At 49.2% G+C, this 22483-nt stretch overlaps 2 protein-coding genes across 4 annotated transcripts in view; both read left to right on the forward strand.

Moving 5' to 3' along the window:
- Positions 1-22483, forward strand: part of OARD1 (O-acyl-ADP-ribose deacylase 1) — a 160234-nt gene that overhangs the window by 12107 nt on the left and 125644 nt on the right. The window lies entirely within an intron of this gene.
- On the forward strand, positions 13918-21282 carry TREML2 (triggering receptor expressed on myeloid cells like 2). Its single transcript, XM_055574413.1, has 7 exons — positions 13918-13978; positions 16047-16367; positions 19023-19574; positions 19762-19974; positions 20347-20410; positions 20487-20593; positions 20882-21282. The coding sequence occupies exons 1-7, from the start codon at positions 13918-13920 to the stop codon at positions 21280-21282; spliced, it is 1719 nt and encodes a 572-aa protein (XP_055430388.1).

Genomic DNA, 22483 nt, shown 5'->3' on the forward strand with positions numbered 1-22483 from the left:
CCCACGATCCATATTCTTACCATCAGGATGCCCTTCCCCTCCCTTTCTGAAACAGGTACCCTGAGAGCTAAGATACAGTCCTCCCCTCCCTGAGCCCCCTGCCATCCTGTGAGGACTTCCTCACCAACCTGGGGACTGACCCCTCTGAGAATCATGCATTTGGCCACTTAGGTCAAGTCACATGTCTGTACCATAGATGCCAGGGAGAAGGGGCAGGAGAAATATCTTTCTCCATGCTCAATAGAAGGGGAAGTGGAGTTCTGTGCCCCGTGAGACCCACACCTTGCGGCATATCCCCAAATGGAAAGGGTATTGGGTGCTGGAGAGCCAAAAGACGATGAATATCTATTACACAATTCCAAAGCTGGTAGAATTAAATGAGACAACCTGAGTAAAACATCTGGCACACAGCAGGACTTCAATCCTTGGAGTCACTCCTAATACCATTAAAACTGTGGTTTCTATGCTCCCATCTGAACTGGAGCTCAGGGAAGCACATACCTTAGATTCAGGCAGAGCACCTGAGGAATGCTTCGGGGGCTACCTGACTCATACAGGACTTTTGGATGTGGATGAACTCTGATTCATCCTCTCTTTGGACCACTGGCTTCAGAATTACCTGGTATGCTTGTTAAAATGCAGGTTCCTAGGCTCTCCCCAGACTTATCAAATCAGTGTCTGGGGTAAAGCCCAGACAGGTGTATGTTCACCAAGCTTCCCGAGTGACTCAGCCACATACATGCCCATCCTTGGGAATCACGGTGTGGAGTAAGATGGAAGAAGGTGGGTCATCGGGAAGGCTTGACTCAGGCCTCAAAAGGCATGTCAAAGCTGGATACACAGTGTCAGGCAGGCGGGGAGATTGGTAGGAGGGGTTGTGGGATGTAGTGGTCAGTGGCCAGTGATAAGAAGGTCTTGGTGGCTGGAGGCAGTCTTGGTGGCAGAGAGGTGGGACATCAGATGGATGGGTCTAGACTTGCTCTGGTGGAGAATGGGGAGCTGCTGAGTGTTGCCCCATTGGGTTGTGACATGATGAAAGCAGGAAGGAAGATGTCACAAGGGCAGTGACCTCTCTTTTCTCTTTCTTCTGCATTTTCCTGAGCTGCCCTGTCTTGTCACATTTTCCTCAGGGTTTCTCAACTGCAAACTGACAACCAAGCCTCCTCGGGGAAGATGGAAAACACCCAAGTGAGGCAACATCCTCCAGTAAATGGAAAAGATGCTGAAGTGACCGATAAAGATGTTGAAGCAACCAATGTACAGTGGATCCAGGGAGTGGGATGAAGTGGAGGGGAAGGGCTCTGGGGGTGGCCATGGCAACTGCTGCTGCTGCTCTGGGTCTCAGGTAAGGAGAGGCAGGGAGAGGGATGTAGGTGGCTAAGGGGAGGTACCTACTAAGAAGAGGGGTTTCCTCTCATTTCTTAAGGAGGGATTGAAGTGGGATCAGGGCACCTGTGTATTAGAGATGGAGAAGCAGGAAAGGAAGATCATGAATCCATACTGTCCTGCTTGACCTTGTCCCAGCAGGGACTAGATGATGAAATAGAAGCTGGAGGTTCTTCTCCTGCACCTTGAGGTTGAGAAAACTATGTGAAGTCAACCAAATGATCTCTCCTTGATCTACTGATATGTAGAGGGCAGTCCCCCTCTAAAGGAATCAGGTACTAAGATAGAGGAACATTAATAGAGGAAAGGGCAAATAACAACAAAAGGGCCAAGAAGCAACATGGAGGCAAAATTACGGTGGAAGTCCCTCTAGCAAAGCACAGAGAGGGGGTGGAAAGAAGGTAAGGGCTCTAGAATCAGACAGAGCTGGGTTCAAATCCTATCTCTGCCACTTTCTAAATATGTGACCTTAGGAAGTCCTCTATCCTCCCTGAGCCTCTTTTTCCTCATTTGAATCCCTACTCAGAAGTATTCATTTGTAAATGGTACCTACTTCAGAAGGTTGTTCCAAGAGTTTAAAAGCAGACAGATGGACTTCCCTGGTGGTCCAGTGGTTAAGAATCTGCCTATCTGTGCAGGAGACATGGATACGATCCCTGGTCTGGGGACTCCACCTACGTCAGGGCAACTAAGCCTGTGTAGCCCAACTACTGAGGCCTGTGTGCCCCAGACTCCATTGCTCTTCAATAAGAGAAGCCACTGCAATAAGAAGTCCACTCGCTGCAACTAGGGAGTAGCCCTCACTTGCCTGAAATAAAGAGAAGCCCGAGCACAGCAATGAAGACCCAGCACAGCTATAAATAGTAATACACAAATAAAAGCAGACTGATGTAAATTCTTGGCTCAGGGTTTACGGTGTGGTAGGTGCTAGGTAAAAGTTATGGTGGATGGTGGTGATGTAACCAGGTGTAGGGTCATCACTGGTATTGAGGGTTGAGAAGAGAAAGGTTAGTACCAGCTGGATCTGTTCACGTAGACTCCCCATGTCTTTCTTTTGTTTGCAACTGAAGATGGTATTTAAGCCAGAGTTCTAAACCACCTTGTAGAGTTCCTCATTTTACCCTGGGCATCTCCCACCTTTACATGAGGTATGCATGTTTAAAAGCTTGTTTGTTTTTCTCTTATTAATCTTCTTTAAAAAAAAAAAACAACAAAAACCTAAGCTAGTTATTTTTATTTATCTATTTTTACTATTATTTTATTTTGGCTCTGCTAGGTCTTTGTTGTGGCACGTGGGCTTAGTTGACCCATGGCATGTGGGTTCTTCCTGGACCAGAGATGAAACCCATGTCCCGGGCATAGGAAGGCAGATTCTTAACCCCTGGATCACCAGAAAAGTACTTAATCTTATTTTATTATAGGGGTCTCAGCCAAGAACTCCAGAGAAGGCAATGGCAACCCACTGCAGTACTCTTGCCTGGAAAAGCGCATGGGCGGAGGAGCCTGGTAGGCTGCAGTCCATGGGGTTGCTAGGAGCTGGACATGACTGAGTGACTTCACTTTTACTTTTTCACTTTCATGCACTGGAGAAGGAAATGGCAACCCAATCCAGTGTTCTTGCCTGGAGAATCCCAGGGATGGGGGAGCCTGGTGGGCTGCCGTCTCTGGGGTCACATAGAGTCAGACACGACTGAAGCGACTTAGCAGCAGCAGCAGCAGCCAAGAACTCAGAAGGGTAGAAGGAAAATGATTTTTCCTCCCTTATACCTATCGACCTCTAACTTCCTTCCTCCACTGAGGTCTCCCCAGCTCCAGGCAGCTATTTGGGACCAGACCTATTAAACTTTTGCTGAAAGTTTCATATGTGTGAAGCTCACATCTGGTCAATGGGACATACCCACTTTACTCATTCCAGCAAACTGGAGCTTCCAGCAAACTGGAGCTCTGGTGGATCCCTTTACAGTCATCTTTCCTTCACTCTGCCATGGAGACAGGGAGCCATCAGCAGTCTCTGCCTGTTGTAGTCCTCAGGTTTGAGTCAAACACCAGTCTGCTGTGTCCTCCAAACTCCAGGGGACACTTAACAAGCTCTCCAAGTTGTGACCTTGAAGCCCCTCTCCTTAGACTTGAGGCAAGGGGCAGGAATCCACTCCCTTCTGCCCTTAGGGTCATAGGACACCAAAACTGTCTTGCCACATCCTCTCCTAATCTTCAAAATCCCCACAACTTTATATCCTTGATGTGGGTAAGGTTTAGATACCTTTCTGCATGTGTTATACTGGTCTCCCAGCTTACTCACAATGTGGGATCTTTCCTTTGAACTTATATTAGTCGAGGTTGCAGACAACAAAATCCACTGTATCTATTTTAAGTACAATAGAAATGCACCCTTTAAAAATAGAATATTAAGTTGTTGTTTCTAAGTCTTGTCTGATTCTTTGTTACCCCGTGAACTGCAGCATGCCAGGCTTCCTTGTTCTTCACTATCTCCCAGAGTTTGGTCAAACTCATGTTCATTGAGTCAGTGAGGCCATCCAACCATCTTATCCTCTGTCACCCGCTTCTCCTCTTACCCTCAATCTTTCCCAGCATCAGGGCCTTTTCCAGTGAGTTGGCTTTTCACATCAGGTGGCTAAAGTATTGGAGCTTCAGCGTCAACATCAGTCCTTCCAATGAATATTCAGGGTTGATTTCCTTTAGAATTGACTGGTTTGATCTCCTTGCTGTCCAAGGGACTCTCAAGAGTCTTGTCTAGCACCAGTTTGAAAGCATCAATTCTTTAGCACTCAGCCTTCTATATGGTCCAACTCTCACATCCATACATGACTACTGGAAAAACCAGAGCTTTGACTATACAGACCTTTGTCAGCAAAGTGATGTCTCTGCCTTTTAATGCATCATCTAGGTTTTTCAAAGCTAGCTTTTCTTCCAAGGAGCAAGCATCTTTTAATTTATAGTCCTGAGTTTCTTGGAATGACTGTCAAAGCCACATACATGGTGGGGTGATTAAGGGGCCGCTGCTTGTCCCACAGTCAGGACTCTGAGGAATCAGTAAACTTTCCAAATCAGGAAGCTACAGCATTGTTTCTGGTCCCATACTTACCCCATGTCAGCCACACTCTATACCAGCAAAATGGATGCCTTTCTTCCTACTCAACTCAGTTCCAAATTTAAGTTTCATACAGATGCTTTTGATTGGTGGAGCCCAAATGATCTCTGGCGCCATGGCTGCCAGAAAGCCTGAGAAGTGATTTTGCAGACCTTTCATTACATGAGGCCCAAGAGAGGGAGGTGGGAATGGAAGCTAATTCCGCAGCATCTGCCCAAACAATCTCAGCCAAAACTGGGATGCAAATAGTTCAAATTTTAAAGACTTTTTCCCCCTTGTTGTCAATGAAAGATAAACTGAGTAGAAAACAAACATCCCCTCTTTGTTATGTTATGGCAAATACATTCTCTTATCTATCATAAAGTCATGTTATAATAGCAACTTCCTATTTCCCCCAAACAATATTTTGGATATTATTATATGCTATATATCACCCTGAAGCCATAACAAGATATAGACCCAGAAAATAAATTCCAAAATTTGTGGTACTTTTCTTGGAAACTTCAGTGTGTTTTAAAAATGACTGTTTCTCATCAGTCTCTTCTGTTCCTGGGATACCGACATGATCATTCATTGCACAGTGACATCTGGAAAATTCAGCTTCCTTGGCAGCCACATAAGTAAAAGCTGTTCCTTGTAAGTTGAGAGTTTTCAAAACATCATAAAATCAGAAATGATTACTTTAGGAACCAAGGGCAAGTCTTCTGGGATCGGGGCTGCTCTTTCTACCAATCCTGGGCTGCTGCTGCGGCTAAGTCACTTCAGTCGTGTCCGATTCTGTGCGACCCCATAGATGGCAGCCCACCAGGTTCCCCCATCCCTGGGATTCTCCAGGCAAGAACATGGGAGTGGGTTGCCATTTCCTGTACTGTGATCCTTCCCCAGGCTCAATCCCACCCCTTCTTTGAAAGACTTGCCTTGAACCGAACTTCCCACTGCATTCTGACCTTGCCTTATGTAAGATGCTCGCACAGCCCTGCTGAGGCTGAGTTCTCCTTGACTTCTGTGAGCAATAAACTCATCTTTCTCTTTTCAAGAGGTTGTGTCGGTGATATTCAAGAAGCCAGCATTTCGATGATGTAATTAAACCCACCCATTTGTCCCTTATGACATAGGTTCTGGGATCTTATCCAAGATGTCCTTCTCAACCTGAAGCACTGTAATATCCTGAATATTGTCTTTTACACCATGCTTGAAGATATTCTCATACGTTGACTTTGTTAGCTTCACAGTTTTGACACAAACAAGACACAACAAAGCAATCTGTCCCTTAGGAGGAGGGGGGCAGGATCTCGTGAATGTCCATCTCCACCATCTAGAGCTGTGCTAATACTCTAGCCATTAACCACATGTGCCTGTGTGCATTTAAATGAATTAAAATTAAATGAAAAATAAGAGTCAGTTCCTCAGTCACACGTGTCACATGTCAGAGCCGAACAGCCACACGTGGGAGTGGCTACTGTGTTGGCTGGGAAGGCATGGAACACATCGCTGTGGGGAACTTTCTTGGACAGCACTGTTTTCTCTATTTCTGTTTCAACAAAACTGACTGGCCGAGAAAGCTTTCGGTTTCTTGTTATAAATTTAGCATCTTATTAATACACATTACAACTTTTTATAGCAGCCGGTACACTGTATTTTCATAACTGGGCAGTTTGATTAAGAGTTTCCATTTCACTAAAGCCGATTTTTTTTCCCCTTAGAGAATCAAACTTCTGAATTTTAATTTTCCTTCCTCAAAGAAAGGGTTTGTGTGCTATTCTGGTGCCTCAATCCTTTTGCCCTATTCCCCTCAAGTCTACTCCAAAGCCATCTTGTGCTAGCTCAACGCGAGTGCAAGTGCGGCCCATCTGGGTAGATAATGAGGCTACACTGGAGGCTGGGGTGCATGGGGGCTGCTCAGTGGTGAGCTAAGAGTTGTGGTGAGGGGGTGCAGGGTTGGAGGGCAGGGTTCAAATGCCCAACCCGGGCATCTCTCTGTGAAGTCTGTGAAATGTGGGCAAGTCAATGGCCTGCTCTGCTGTGCAGCCTCTACAAGGAAAAAGGCAGGAGGTTGAGACCCGCTCTGCAGTCCCCTCCTCATGTGAACAAGGCACTTGCGAGAATAGCGATGCAGGGTTGAGCAAAGCCGGGCTCACAGAAGTAAGTGAGAGGCTGCTTGGCCCTTGGTGGACTCGCAGGCTGTCTAGAGAGGAAGGAAGCATGTCCACTGCAGGCTGGTGACAGAACACAGCACAGAATCAGCCAGGATGTGTGGCCAGATGCTATGTGCTCAGGGCAGGGTGGGGTGGCGGCAGCAGCCTGGAGTTCTCTGCACCGGCGTCTTGCGAGAGGGGCCCCTTGTGGCCCTCTTGTAAATGAGGTGAGTTGGGGAGCAGCCCTTGGAGGCATTGCAGGGGCTGGAGAAGTGGGCAAGCTCCAGGACAGCCTGAGGCAGGACCAGCATGGAGTGGGCCCACAAGGGGGCTAGAGATCTGGGGGTCTTAATGCAGGCCCAGGCCTCTAACTGAGCCGAGGAGACCAGTTAACATGGCACAGCTGAGAGCTCGTGTGATATCAGTGGTGAGGACACAGAGTCATGGACAAAGTCGACACAGACCCTCCCCACTTTGTCCCCGTTAGCAAAAATTGATGTACTGTGTATGTGGGCCTATTTCTGGATCCTCTAGTTTATTCTATTGATCTATTTGTCTTTACACTAATTTCACACTGTCTTATTTACTGTACCTTCACAGCAAATATATCTATCAGATAATGTAAGTACTTCAACTTTGGTTTTCAAGATTGTTTTGGCTATTCTATGACCTTTGAATCTCCATATAAATTTTAGGACCATCTAGTCAGTTTCAACAGATAAAATGTCCATTGACTGGTGAGTGAATAAACAAAATGTATATCCCTACAGTGGAATGCTATTCAGCTATTTAAAGGAATGAAGTACCGATATAACTTGTTGCAGAAAGTACTGCTACAACATGAATGAATCTCAAAAACACTATGCTAAAGGAGCCAGTCACAAAGCAGCACGTATTGTATAATTTTGTTTTCCTGAAATTTCCAGAATAGAGAAATCTATAAAGGAAGAAAGTAGATTAGCGGTGGCCTGGGGCTGCAGTGCTGAGACAGGCAGGAACAGGGAGAATAATAAGTAGGAAAATGGTCTCCCAAAAGATCTCCATGTGCTAATCCCTGGAACCTGTGAATGATACTTATATGATTAAAAAAAGGAGGAGTTCTTTCAGATGTAGTTACGGATTTTGAGATGGGGAGATTATTATGGAGTAGGTGGTTAGTCAATGGCACCACTCCAGTTCTCTTGCCTGGAAAATCCCATGGACGGAGGAGCCTGGTAGGCTGTAGTCCATGGGGTCGCTAAGAGTCAGACACGACTGAGCGACTTCACTTTCACTTTTCACTTTCATGCATTGGAGAAGGAAATGGCACCCCACTCCAGTGTTCTTGCCTGGAGAATCCCAGGGACAGTGGAGCCTGTTGGGCTGCCGGTCTATGGGGTCGCACAGAGTCGGACACAACTGAAGCGACTTAGCAGCAGCAGCAGGTGGTTAGTACTAAATGCAATCATGTATATCCTTCTAACAGGGAGGTGAAGGAGATTTGCACGCACACAGAAAATGTTCCGAGAAGGTGGTGAGAAGATGAAGCAGAGATTTGAAGATGCTGACTTTGTTTTTGTACTTTTTAAAAAAGGGAAATCTGAAGATCCTTTTGTTTTTTAATTTTTATGGAGTATAGTTGCTTTCCAATGCTGTGTTGGTTTCTACCATACAGCAAAGTGAATCAGCTATGTTGCTGCTGCTGCTAAGTCGCTTTAGTCGTGTCTGACTCTGTGCGACCCCATAGACGGCAGCCCATCAGGCTCCCCTGTCCCTGGGATTCTCCAGGCAAGAACACTGGAGTGGAGTGCCATTTCGTTCTTTGCTATAGGTATGCATATATCCTCTCTCTTTTGGATTTCCTTTCCATTTAGGTCACCACAGAGCACTAAGTAAGAGTTCCCTGTGCTATGCAGTCATTCTCATTAGTTATCTATTTTATACATAGTGTCAATAGGGTATATATGTCAATTCCAAGGGCTTCCCAGGTGGTGCTAGTGGAAAAGAACCTGCCTGCCAATGCAGGAGACATAAGAGACATGGGTTAGATCTCTGGGTCGGGAAGATCCCCTGGAGGAGGGCATGGTAACCCACTCAAAGCATTCTTGCCTGGAGAATCTCATGAACAGAGGAGCCTGACCGGCTATAGTTCATAAGGGTTGCAAAGAGACACGACTGAAGCGACTTAGCAGGCATGTCAATCCTAATCTCCCAATTCATCTTACCTTTTCCCCTTTGGTATCCATACATTTGTTCTCTGTGTCTATGCCTTTATTTCTGCTTTGTAAATAAAATCGTCTATACCAATTTTCTCAGATTTCACATATATGCGTTAATATATATTTGTTTTTCTCTTTCTGATTTACTTTGCCTCTGTATGACAGCCTCTAGGTCCATCCACACCTCTACAAATGGCAATTTCATTCCTTTTTATTAAAGATGCTGACACGGAAGACTTGAGTGATACAGTCACTAACTAGCTGCAGGATGTTGGCACCACCAGAAGCTGAAGGAGGCATGGACCAGCTTCTTTCCTATAGTCTCTGAAGATGCTGTAGCCCTGCTAATACCTTGATCTTGGTTCAGTGATACTGACTTCAGACTCCTGGCCTCCAGGACTGCGAGAGAACACAAGTCTACTGTGTCAAGTCACCACATTTGCAGTGATAGGAGTAATAGGAAACTTACTCAGGGTGTGACTGCTCATGGCCATGGGTGATGAAATGTTCTGAAACTGGATTGTGGAGATGGTTGCACAACTCAGTGAATATCCCTAAAACCACTGGAGTGCACACTCTAAGTGTGTCAATTTTATACTGTGTGAATTATATCTCAATAAGACTGTTAAAAAATCTTTGTGACCTTGGGTTAAGCAAAGATTTCTTAGATATAACACCAAAGTATGATACATAAAAAGTGATATATTGGAGACTCCATAAAAATTTACAACCCTTGCTCTTGAAAGACACTATTAAGAAAATAAAAACCACAGATTGGGAAAAATATCTGCAAAACACATGTTTGATACAAGACCTATGAGGCTATATGAAGAGTCCTCAAACTCAATAAGAAGAAAACAAACAAATAAAAAATGAAGATTTGAACAGACTCTATCTCAAAGCAGATATATTGATGGCAAATAGGTACAACAAAAGATACTCAATATCATTAGTTATTAGAGAAATGCAAAATAAAACCACAACAAATACTACTACATGTTATTAGAATGGGGCACGGGGAGAACAACACTTGATTATATCATAATGCTATGAAGGATAAGGGAGCAACTGGAAGATCACTGGTAGAAGTACAGAATGGTGCAGCCACACTGGGAAACAATTAGTTTTTTTAAAAATTAAATACAATCTTACAATAGAACCCAGAAATCCTGCTCTAGGTATTTACCCAATTGAAACATAAGCCCTATTTCACAAAACCCTGTGTGTAAATATTTGTAGTAGTTTTGTTTGGAATAATCCCAAACTGGAAACCAAATCTTATTATCCCTGAACTGGGAGGGATATGCATAAACAATTATGATACACCCATACAGTAGGATCCTGCTTTGCAATAAAAAGAAAGTATTGATATGTTCAACAACACACAACATCTCAAGTGCCTTATACTAAGTGAAAGAAGCCAACTAATGTACTACACATTGGAGGAAAAGAAACCCTCCAACTCTGTTGGTGGGAATGTAAGTTGGTGCAGCCACAATGGAAAATGGTATGGAAGTTCCTCAGAAAACTAAATATAGAGTTGTTATATGATCCATCAATGCCACTCCTAGGCATATATGTGGACAACACTGTAATTCAAAAAGATACACGCATCCCTATGTTCACGAGCATCCCTATTCACAATAGCCAAGACATGGAAGCAACCTAAATGTCAATTACCAGATGAATGGATAAAGAAGATGAAGTACATATATAAATAGAATGCTACTCAATTTAAAAAGAATGAAATAATCCATTTTCAGGAGCACGGATGGAACCAGAGATTATTATGCTAAGTGAAATCAATCAGAAAGAGAAAGATGAATACCATGTGATATCATTTGTATGTGGAATCTACAATATGACAGAAATTAACTTATCAACAAAATAGAAACACAGACATGGAGAACAGACTTATGGTTGCCAAGGGAGAGAGGCTGGGGGAGGGAAGGAATTTGGAGTTTGGGATTAGCTGATGCTAACTGTTGGCTTCCTGGGTGGTGCAGTGATAAAGAAGCCACCTGCCAATGCAGGAGACGCAGAGGACACAGATTTGATCTCTGAGTTGGGAAGATCCCTTAGAGTAGGAAATGGCAACCCACTCCAGTATTCTTGCCTGGAAAATTCCATGGACAGAGGAGCCCAGTGGGCTACGGTCCGTGGGGTCACAGAGAGTTGGACACAACGGAGCACGATGCAAACTAATATATATTGAGTGGATGAACCACAAGGCCTTCGTGTATAGCACAGGAAACTATATTCAGTATCCTGTGATAAACCATAATGGGAAAGAATATAAAAAAGAATGTATGTATGTATAACCGAATCACTTTGCTCTATAGCAGAAATTAACTTCAATAAAAAAATATGCTAGACGCTGAACCATTCCATTTTATAACATTCCGGAAAGGGCAAAACTATAGAGGGAAAAACACTAGATCAGTTTGCTAGGAACTGAGGGTGGGGTGAGGGGAAGTCTACAGAAAGACACTAGGAACCTTTGGGGGGTAATGAAGTACTTCTGTATCTTGATTGGGGTGGTGGTTACAAGTCCCCACGGGTTTAGCAGACTCCCAGAACTTTCTACTGAAAAGGGTGAATTTTACCTATGTAAATTAGACCTTAATTTTTTAATCCAAAATAGAAAGACACAAAAATATCTTGCTGTGTTAAATTATTTTGTACATAAGAGTCTAATTAATGTGTACAATTTTTTACACATAAATACAAATAAATCTTTCCAAATTTTCCTCAGAAACATTGAATGCAGTTTATACTTCCTCTGCTGAGTGGAATGAGAGCGTGTGGGTTTTTATTTTCTTGTCAACGCAGCTGTCACAGTGAACGCATGTTTCACAAGGCCTCACTCAGGGCTAGGGGCACAGTAGGGGTTAATAGAAGCATAGATTCTAAGCACATGTGGTCGCCACAAGAGAGAAATGAGATGCCCTGAGTCCCGAAGCCATTTACCGTTTGGATGCAGGAAAGAAAGGAAGATACCCTTTGTGTTGGGAGGAGAGACAGTCTCTGAACTCAGGGGTCTGGGGAGCAGCGTTAAACTGGGGGAGAAAATGAAAAAGGGTGAATGAGGAAAGCATATTGAGAGGTCTAAAGTGACAACCGTACCTCATTTCTACCCAAGTGCCTAGTGCCACGTGTAGCACATAAGACTGAAATAACCAATAAATGAATGAATGGATGTTGAGACTGAAATTTGCGATCAACAAAAATAAAACTTCCTTGCTTTGGGATTTGGGGGTTCAAGCTCATTTTAAGGCTGTGGTCATGCAGACTTGAGGATGTTTTACTGTGAGTCCTATCTAAGGAGAAAGTTGGCATAGGTGAGGAGGGGGAGGACGCATAGTCATAGGGGTCCACCTAGGTCCCTACATGCCCAGGAGCCTATGACGCAGCTCCTGGGTGTCAGAAGTCCCTTCTCATTCTCAGCCCTGAGAACTAAGTGAAGGGTGGAGTCTTGGGCCAGATGCTGGGTCATTTTAGCTGGAGCCAGACAGCTGTATAGCAGTGATAGGGTGGGCTGAGAGGAAGTTGAGGAAGCATGCCTGTGTGCTGGCTGGGGGCCAGAGCAGGGGAAGGGGGCCTGGGGGGTGTGGTTTCTGGAGTGGAGATGGGGGAAGGGAAACACTGGGGCTGCTTTAGGAAGGCTGCAGCGGGGAGCAGGAGTCTGGACGGAGCTGGTGGGTGATTAGAGATGATGGTAGGAGAGGCAGAGAGAGGGATAAAGATAAGGAGACATGTGAGTATGGAAAAGGAGAGGCAGCTTCTGTGTGTGTGTCTATGTGAGTGTGTATGTGAGTGTGAGAGTGTTAGTGTGTACATAGTGTAACAGCATGTGAGTGTGTGAGTGTGTGTGTGTATGAGAGTGTGTTGGTGTATGTGTGTGTGTATGAGTGTTTGAGTGTGTGTATGAGAGTGTGTGTGTAGGTATGTATGAGAGTATGTTAGTGTATGTGAATTTTCCCCTTCCCCAAAGAGATACTGCAGTTATATCACATACCCAATAGGCACCGTGATGTGGGTATGTGTGTGTGAGTGTGTACGAGAGTGTGTTAATATATGTGAGTCTGTGAGTATGTATGAGTGTGTGTATGTATGAGAATGTGCTAGTGTATGTGAGTGTGTGTGTATGAGAGTGTGTGAGTGTGTGTGTATGTGTGCCCACATGTGAGAGCACAGGTGCTCCTTCCTGAACCCAAACTTTATTCTCCAAGTCTTACAATTTGCATCTTCTTTTTTCTTGTCACTGTGCTGTGCTTAGTCACTCAGTCATGTCCGACTCTTTGCAACCCCACGGACTGTAGCCCACCAGGCCCCTCGGTCCACGGAGATTTTCCAGGCAAGAATACTGGAGTGGGTTGCCACGCTCTAACAGTGACAAAAATAAGGCTGCATCTGGACATGTAAAGGGTTACCTGCAAGTGTGGGCATGAGTGACTGCTCGGACTAGCCAGGAGCCTGGGAGAGAGAAAGGCAGTGCCAGAATGAACGCGTGCATTTAGGAATGAATGAATGAAAAAATGAATGGGAGTTTACAGGAAGCTCCATGTGAATGTGGGTGTGTGAAAAACGGGTCTGAGATGCCCTGCTGAAGCCCCGTAGCCTATACCCATGGTCTCTGAGCCAGAGGATTCCAGAGAAGTCTGTACCTGAGGTTCTAGCAACATCACACTACCCCTCTAGGTGAATAACGGGCTTCAGAGGACAGTGTTCTTATTGCACCAGATTCTGGGAGGGAACCTGAAGAGGGTGAGGAGTCTTCTGACCCTGAGAGCCCTCCCTGGGCGGGGAGGCCCCAGACTGGGTGGAGCAGCCGCACCTGCCTGAGGTTTCGAGGAAGAGGGGGCGGAAACTGCCCCGGCACCGCCCTCTTGAAGGCTCTGCGGGCTCCCGCGGGCTGCTGGTCACAGCGGGTCTCACAACTTCCTCACTTCCCTAAATGGGCAACTTCACATTTAGAACCCCAGGTCTTCCCTGGCAGACCCAAATGGCCCGGCCAGGATAGGCCTGGGCCCCTCACCTTGGATCCCTGCCCCGCACTGGGCTGTGCCCGTCCCCACTGCATGGAGCCATGCCTCCCGCCTTCCTGCTGCTGTTGCCGCTGCTGCTCTGGCTCCAGGGCCCTGTCTCAGGTGAGAGGGTGGCTGGGCGGCTAGCGGGGAGGGGACGGTCTGTCCCTGGACCCCCTTCCTGCTTTTCTTGCCCAGTGATCTTGTGGGGTTGGAGGAGGAGGAGAAGGTTTGACAGATCTAGTCGCCCCTTACCAGACACCAGTGAGAAGTTTCCAGCTGAATAGCTGGCCTTGGGGAAAGCTAACCCAGGCCTCACCAACTAAGATAAAGCCCTGGACCCTCTCTGCACGGGCCCCTTTATCTGCCTGGCTTCCTCAGGACCTCTGGCCAGGGCCACTCCCTTTCCTCACACAACAAGCCCTCCTCCCTTGGGCCTCTGTCAGGAAGGCCCTGTTGGTTTTTTATAAGAAGCATTACCTTATGGGTGTGGGTGCTGAACTTGCTTTTTCTTGGAACATTGGGGCCACAATGCCCATCCCTACCCCCTGTCCTTGGCGGGGAGGGAAGCAATCCTTGAAGACTTCTCTCCCACTCAACAGCTACTAAATGCTCTTTGAGGGGACCTCACCCAATTCTGCCTCCCTTGCTGCCATGGCAACCAAGTTACCACTTCCCGTTCAGTTCTGGGCACCGCCTGTGAAAGGGCTGAAAGGTGGGCACACACGATCACAGTGCCCTGGAGACCCTTTGCAAGGTTGTCCCATCTGTACACCTCTCCCAGAAAGGCGCCCCCTGCCAGGGTAGAAGAGTGTCTCCTGGGGTCCTCCAAACCTGTCCCCTGCCAAATAATTGAGTGGGATTATTCTGTTTAATTTACATGGTACAAAGTGATACGAGAGAAGGCGTTACCTTACTCCAAGCCTCAACTCTAGCGGCAGCTGGGTTGGAAACTAAGGTGGACGTCTTGGATCCTGGGCTCTTTCTTGGCCATCACAGCTCTGGGCTCCATTGGGAAAGCCTGGAGCAACCTGCATTGGGGAAAAGGAGGCGTGCACTGCGCACACACCACGTCTAAGGCGCTGTCCAGGGGCACAGTTCTCATAGCCAACCAGAGACAGATAAGAAATGAAGACCTTACACGGTCTGCTCACACAGTCAGTGATGGAATCGAGTTTTACCCTATGTTTATTTAGACTCCAAAACGTCTGTTCTCTACTCTGTGTGTGTGTTTGCAGAAGACTCTGAGGGTGTTAGAGGAGTAACTGCTGAGCGGAAGGTGGGTAGAGGGGCAGAGGGCCCCCACCGCAGCCTTCTCCTTCTTCCTGTCCCCTGGCTCGCCATCCTCTCCCTAGTTCTACCTCATCAGACTGTGGATTATGAAGCTCATGGACCACATCTGCTTCCTAGGGGTAGAGGGCAACTTATGAGCAGTGAAGAACTGTAGAGTTCTTTGGTTTAAACATAACCGGGAGTTGATACACATGTTTGGACATACTGAATCTATGGGTTTTAGGAAACTAGAATATTTTAAAATTAAACATCAGCTAGAGTGAACTCAGACAACTTGTTATTTAAAAGATGACTAGAATGAAACTGTTTGTGAAACAAATAACTACTGTTAATATTTTCCAAACCTGAATTTTCTCACCTACCTAAGTTCACTGGGCTCTGGAATTTCAGAATGATGGCTTGCGTTTGTGTCTGTATCTCATTGAGGGCGGGATAAGACCCTGAAGACGGGGCTTATCACTCTCCCATCGGACTAGAAAATGCCACAAAGAAAAGGGCTGTGTCTACTAAAGTTCCCTAAATGTAAGGGCTAAGCTTCCTCTGTTAAACTAGGGGCTCCCTGTGGGCTATGCCTGTGTCTCCACCATTATACTGGGAGTTCCCCTGTGTGTATCTAGCTAGCCCTGTATCTTCCTCATCATTTTAGGATTTCTCCAAGGGCACAGGACTACTGTCTTCCCCATCAGTCTGGGAACTCCTAGAGGGCAGGGCTAGTGTCTCCTCCAACAGACCAAGAGCTCCCTGGGGGAGGGGGCCTATGTCCCCGTCCATCAGAGTTGGGCTGTATTTCTCCTTTGAGTTCCATGAGAGCAGAGCAATAGCCACCTGCCTCTTCATCACAAGTTTTGAGTTTCGAGATGCTTCTTTCCTCCTTCCTCAACCAGTCATGTCTCCCCAGGTGCCCCCATGGAGCATGTGTACTCAAAATTGCAGCACTTCGAAGGGGAGACTCTGTCTGTGCAGTGCTCCTACAAGAGCCGCAAAAACCACGTGGAGGGTAAGGTTTGGTGCAAAATCAGGAGGAGGAAGTGTGAGACCGGGTTCACCCGTGTGGGGGTGCAGGGGCCACGCTACTTGCTGCAGGACGATACCCAGGCCAAGGTGGTCAACATCACCATGGCGGCCCTCAGGCTCCAGGACTCGGGCCGGTACTGGTGCATGCGCAACAGCTCTGGCATCCTCTACCCTCTGATGGGCTTCCTGCTGGAAGTGTCTCCAGGTGAGCAGGCCTGCTGGGGCGCTGGGATGCTGGGGTGTGTCTTCCCGCCCTGTAGTCCACTGACATCAAAGATAACAAGGATGATAATAATCCATCAGTGGGCATGATGGACAGTGGGATTTTCACAGTTCTCTCACAGACTCCTTCATGGGCATTTTACAGATGAAGAAAATTAGATGTAAAAAGTCCTTTGTGGCTCTGACCTTGTTCAGGATCACAGAGCTAGCAAGTGGACGGGATGAGATTCGAACTCAGGACTTTTGTATTTTGTTTTATTCAATCATTTGTTCAGTATATATTCACTGTGCCCTGATTCTCTGCCAGGCACAATTCTAGGCTCTGAGGACACAGTGGTGAGTAAAACCAGACACATTCCTGTCCTATGGGAGGTGATAGGCAATAACACATCGTCCGACAAACAGTTGCAGATAGCAGTGAATGTTCTTAAGCAAATAAAACAATGGGATGAACTAGGAAGTTCTGAGGTGGGGGGAGCAACTGAGTTAGTGGGGAGTCAAAGAAGACTTCCCTGAGCAGATGACATCATGCAGAACCTGTGTGGGATGAGAGTTTTCTAGCCCTGTTGAAAGTGGGTGGTTCAAAGGGCTTTCCAGGTGGGGAGAACTACATATGCAAAGGCCCTGAGGTGAGAAGAAGCTGGTGCATATTGAGTATTGGGCAGAGCAATAGAAGATGAGGTTGGAGAGGCAAACAGCAGCCCTGATGCCCATGATATGGGGGTCTGAGTTTTATTCTAGGTACAAGAGGAAGCTATTGGAGAGTTTTAGAGGGTGATATTGTGCCTTGACCTTTAGATGATCAAAGCTCTCTCTTTAGTATAGAAAAAGAGAGGAGGTCCAAGAACAAAACCCTGCACTCTTTCTATATTTACAAGATAGGAAAGGGTGAGGAGCCAGACAGAGAGCCTGCAGAAAGCTGCCAGTGACTGTGAAAATTACTCTTCACCCTTCCCGGTTCCTCTAACCCAACTGTATCCCCATCTTCTTTTGGGTGTTAACTTGGGCAACTGTCATCTCTAAGATGCAGAGCAAATCTCATGCCTCCCTTCTCCAGTTCTGCTTTAGCCCCAGGGAAGTAGTCAAAACCAGTTTACTGAAGTCTTCATTTGTAGGGACACAAACATGAAATTGAGGGCGTGAGGAGAAGGGGATGACAGAGGATGAGATGGTTGGATGGCATCACTGACTCAATGGACATGAGTTTGAGTAGACTCCAGGAGCTGGTGATGGACAGGGAAACATGGCATGCTGCAGTTCATGGGGTCGCAAAGAGTCGGACACGACTGAGCGACTGAATGGAGAGTAAACGTGAAATGGCTTTTCCCTTAGTGTATCTTCCCGTTGCACTATATTGGGTCTCACTTTCCATCTCTGAACCACAATTTGGGGAGATTCCAACTTTGCAGACCTTACTAGGAAAAGAAAAATCTGCAAAACTTCTACTCTTCCACTGCATCTTGAAAACTGAGCTTTCTGGCCCCAGGCATCTGAGGTGGGAAAGGGAGACAGCTGCTGTCCAACCTCCCTCCTTCATCACAGGAGGTAGGAGAGGAGGGTTCCTCTCCATCATCTTCTTCTGGTCCTGTACCTCCCGACCCCTTGGTGTACTGAGGTAGGGATGAAGGCGAGGTAAATGGTTGCGTGGCCTCACTGACCCTGCAGGAGGTCTCTCTCTCTGTGGACGTCACTCCTTTTCTGCCCTACTGTTAGATCGTCTGTGACCAAGTGCTGGCTCTCCCAGGGCAGCTGTGTGTGTTCTTTGAACGAGTCCTTTGGGGGTCTTCACACTGCTCACTAGGATGATTTGGGAGATCTGGCTCCAGGTTGGCCTTTTCCCCTATCCCTACCTCACCAATTCTGCTTGTTCTGGTTCCCTCACCTGGAAAAATGGGCACCTTCCTCGGGGAGGCCCTCGGAGAGCGTCCGTGCGTGCACAGCAGTGGGATGCAGCCACAGCCCTCTCCCCACCACAGCACCCCTTTCTCTCTGTTCGCCTGTTTCCTGATAAGATCGGCTCAACACTGCTCCCTAGACTGAGCCCTCACAGCTCCTGCCTGCTCCCCTTCCACCAACCAAACTCTAGCCTTCTTCTAGAAAAGAGGATGGTGAAGGCCTGCCCTGATGCATGAGGGTGGCGGGACCAGTTCGGGTGTCTCTTAATAAGCTCCCAAGGAAGGCATTTGACCTCACTGCTCATAGTGTACTTGGGAATCTAGGTCTGTGATGCGTCCTCGTCCTCAACTCCGGATCCCAGTTGCCAACAGTGGAGCAACTGGGAAAGGTCACATTCAACGTCAGAGCAGAGAAATCTCTGACTTACAGGAATGAGGAAGGTCCAGAGAGTGACAAGAGAGGTGGGGGTAGGGAAGGAAGTGTCCTCTCGTCCCCGTGGCCAGACGGGGGACACTGAGAAACTTGGGAAAGACTCTTCCTTCTTTGCTGTGCCTACTTCCTCCTCCTTGACCTCACCCTCTGGACACACACACACATCGTCCCTCAGCAAAGCAGGGTCCTAGGTCCAAGGGACAGCCTCCCCACCACCCCAGTCCCCAGACAAGCGTGTGGGCTGCCGTCAGCTGCTTCCAGAACCAAGATCCCAACCCAGCCTCACCTTCCTCCCTTTCTGGTCCCTCAGCCTCCATAACCAAGGGAAACACTCCTCTCACGAAGCTGCCCAGCATCTTCCAGAGTGAAACAGTCGTCGCCACAGGCCCAGCGCCCACCTCAGGCCCTGGGAGCCCTTTCATCAGCCAAGCGACAGTGTTCACAGCTGGACTCCTCACCTTGGCCAGACCTCTGCCTTCTCCCACCTCAGGGAGCACCAGACTGACTTCTGTGATGGGCTCCAGTTTCTCCAGCACTAGCCTGTCCACCACAGGGCCTGGGAGGGCCACCGGGTCCCAGACTGCGACTGCGTCTCCCAGCAACACCCGAGCCTCCGCTGCAGCCCTAGGCTACACCTCCACTAAGGCCGCGCACCTCTGCACCGTGGGAGCCCCCACCATGGGAATGTGCCCCACCAGCAGAACTCTCCTCAACCACTTATTCCCCAGCAGGTACCTGGCGCGGGGGCTGGCATCGAATGCCGTTTTCCCAGACGTGGGAACAGACCGCCTGAGCAGACCGCAAGGTGCAAATGTCACAGCAGAGCAGCCCCTGTCGCACTCGCCACCCGACTGGGAATCCAGTCTGGCCTGCTGCTGAATGGTGATGGGAAGCTGGGGCGGACAAGGGACAGAAAGGATGGCGGCGGGAAATGAGGGTGGGGCTGGGTCAGCGCAGAGTCTGAGGATGAAGAGGAGAGGGTCAGGACCGCACAAGGGGAGCATCTCGGAGAGTAGGAAATGGGGACACTTTAATGTGGGTTCCCCCAGGAGTGGACTTGGAGACCAGGATACATGTTGTACTTGGAACACGGGACAGAGCAAGGGGAAGTGAGGCAGGGAAGGGAAGGAAGCAGACGGAGCACTTGCACAGGCTGGTCATCACCGTGGGCAGCAAGGGCTCAGCCCCACTGGGGAGAGTCCGGGATCCAGTGTCAGGCAGCCGTGTGGAGGGCGAGGAGGCCGGGGCCTTTATGTCCCACTGTTGGTGGTCGATGGGGGGCTGCCTGCCATGCATGGCATGGAGGGCACCAGAGATAAGAGAAAGCCGTCAGACCAAAAGTTTTTTTTAACGGAGGTGCTGATGACTGGTGTAGATGGAAGTGACGTAGCAAAGGGGGATACAGGCAGGGTAACCACAGCATGTGTTCTGGAGGACAGAGGTGGGAAGTGCCATCCTCAGTCACCCTGGGGAGAGTAAGACTCTTGGCCTCTTCTGTCACAAATGGGTGTCTCTTAGAGCCCCCACCCTCAGCAGAGAGGACTCCCCCCAATACTGGAGAGATGCATGCCTTTGCTGGAGGCTGAGGGCTTCATCCCCCTGACCTTTGAGCACCTTACTTCCTTCTCCCGCAGCTCGGTCCCCAAGGAAGAGAGGCCATCTCTCCCCGTGGGGACTGGCGGGTCCCACTCCTCTCGCGTAGGATATGGGAAGACATGGGCCCGGGTGGGGTGCCCAGTACTCATCTCCTCCTGGCCCTGTCCTGTCTCCCCAGATACCTGGACTTTTATCCCATGGTGCTCATCGGGGTGCTGGCACTGCTCCCCATGCTTGTGATGCTGATCGTGGTCTACGGCTTCTGGAAGAAGAGACACATGGGAAGTGAGTAGAACCCAACCCTCGCAGCCCCCCAAGGACAGAGCACTGGGGAGTCTGACACCCTTTCCAAAGCCTGACTGCCCCCGGTCTCCAGGCGGTCGGTCCTCACCTGCGTCCACTCAGGAGGACCATTCGACACCCAGGAGAGGGGGAGGGTGGGCAGGCAGTGACCGCTCAGTGGAACCTTCTGGGGCCCAGCCACTTGGAAGCGGAGGCAGAGGCAGAGCGGCTGGCCTGGGAGCTTCGGGTACTGAGCAGGACTGCCCTCTGCATCTCTCCCCATCCTCGCAGGCTACAGCGTGTGCCGTGACCCTGCCAGATCCTACAAGGACTCGCCTGCAAGACCGGAACCTCCCTGGAGGTCCGCTTGGTCTGAAGCCACTCAACTGTGGGGTGGGGAGGAGCTTCTTCCAGAGGGGCCCCGGGAGACCCCCAGGAGACTCCTCAGAGGAGGAGCGAAGACTGGGACGTGTCTGGGTTGGAGCCGGGCTGGGAGTGAGGACTGTGCAACCTGGACTCAGGCCTTCCTGGAACCGGAGGCTGTGCCGCATCTACTCGGTTCCCCTGGGCTGCTGGGAACCTGGCGGGGGTGGGAGTCAGAGCACGTGGAGCTAGGCAGGAAGTCTCTGAGGGTTTGGGGCGCCACTGAGATGGTTCTCCTGGGAGCCACAGACCCCCGGGGCCCCAGCTAGGTGGCAGACAAGCCCCGAGGGTGCTGTTTGCAGACAGAGAACCTCTGCTATCATCAGCCTCGGAACCTCTTACTACAGAGCTGAGGGGGGAGGGGTGGACAGCTGGGGCCACCCTCTCCCGACCCGGGGCCCTGTCCTCAGTTTCCCTCTGCTCCCCTCAAGTGTCCCTATGCTCCTGGGGGAAGAAAGAGTCCCAGAAGCAGCTTATGTCACAAGGGTCCCGCCCCAGAGGAGAAACAGTGACTAAGAGGTGGGGGTCGATAGAGGCCCTGGGGACCCCAGAGCTATCTAAGCCTCCCACCCCCTGGGCCGAGCATCCTCTACCGGGCCTCCGCGTGCCCCCTGGCCTGACCACAGCTGCTTGTCCCTCAGGTCCCGGGTGCCAGTGGAGCCCAGGCCCCCACTGCTGCCTGCTGCCCGGGGCCCTCCAGGGACAGCTGTGACCAGGCAGCTGAGAGCCCTTGCCTGCAGGGCAAGCCTGTCCCTAGACCTGCATGCAGAGGCTGACCAAGGCTCTTTCCCCCAGTTCCCACACCCTAGCTCTGGGTCTGTACTCCTGGAAGGGATGCAGGGGAGGCCTGGGGTCCACTGGAGGGGAAGTCATAGCTCAGAGAAAGGAAGGATCACTTCCCTCCAGGGGACTCATTGTTCCCTGGGAAGAGGACCCAATGGCGGCACAGCAAAGACAACTCAGAGCTGCCCGCAGCCTGGAGGAATTCCCTGAGCTGGGAGGGGGCGGGCATGGGGGATGGAGCCAAGGAGCCTGGGTCAGGGGCACAGTGGCCAGAGGAGTCTCTCCTGCCCCCCTTCACCCCCCGCACCCTGCCTTCCAGCTCATGGCTCAGATTCAGCCTCTTCAGCAGCAAAGGCTAAAGAATAGGGGCTGGATTCCTCCCCTAGGGAGGGGTGTCCACCAGCCTGGGGCCACTGGATGAGAGCCTTGGGGTGGATGTAGCCTCTCTGCTCTCAGCCCTGGGTCATAGCCCTCCTTGGTAGGACAGCAAACATCAGAGTCAAGGGAGTGGCACAGAGGGGCCTTGGTGGGCAGCCAGCCCAGGGTCGCCACTCTAGCGTGGGGATGGGGAGAGAGGAAGGGGCAGGGGGCAATCCCGGTTGGGGGGCAGCAGGGAGGCAGCCCCTCTGCCCCGTGTCCAGGAGAAGACACTAGAGGGGAGACTCAGACTGAGGAACTGACAGGCCT

The sequence above is a fragment of the Bubalus kerabau genome, chromosome 3 (assembly GCF_029407905.1).
Source record: "Bubalus kerabau isolate K-KA32 ecotype Philippines breed swamp buffalo chromosome 3, PCC_UOA_SB_1v2, whole genome shotgun sequence".
NCBI lineage: Eukaryota > Metazoa > Chordata > Mammalia > Artiodactyla > Bovidae > Bubalus > Bubalus kerabau.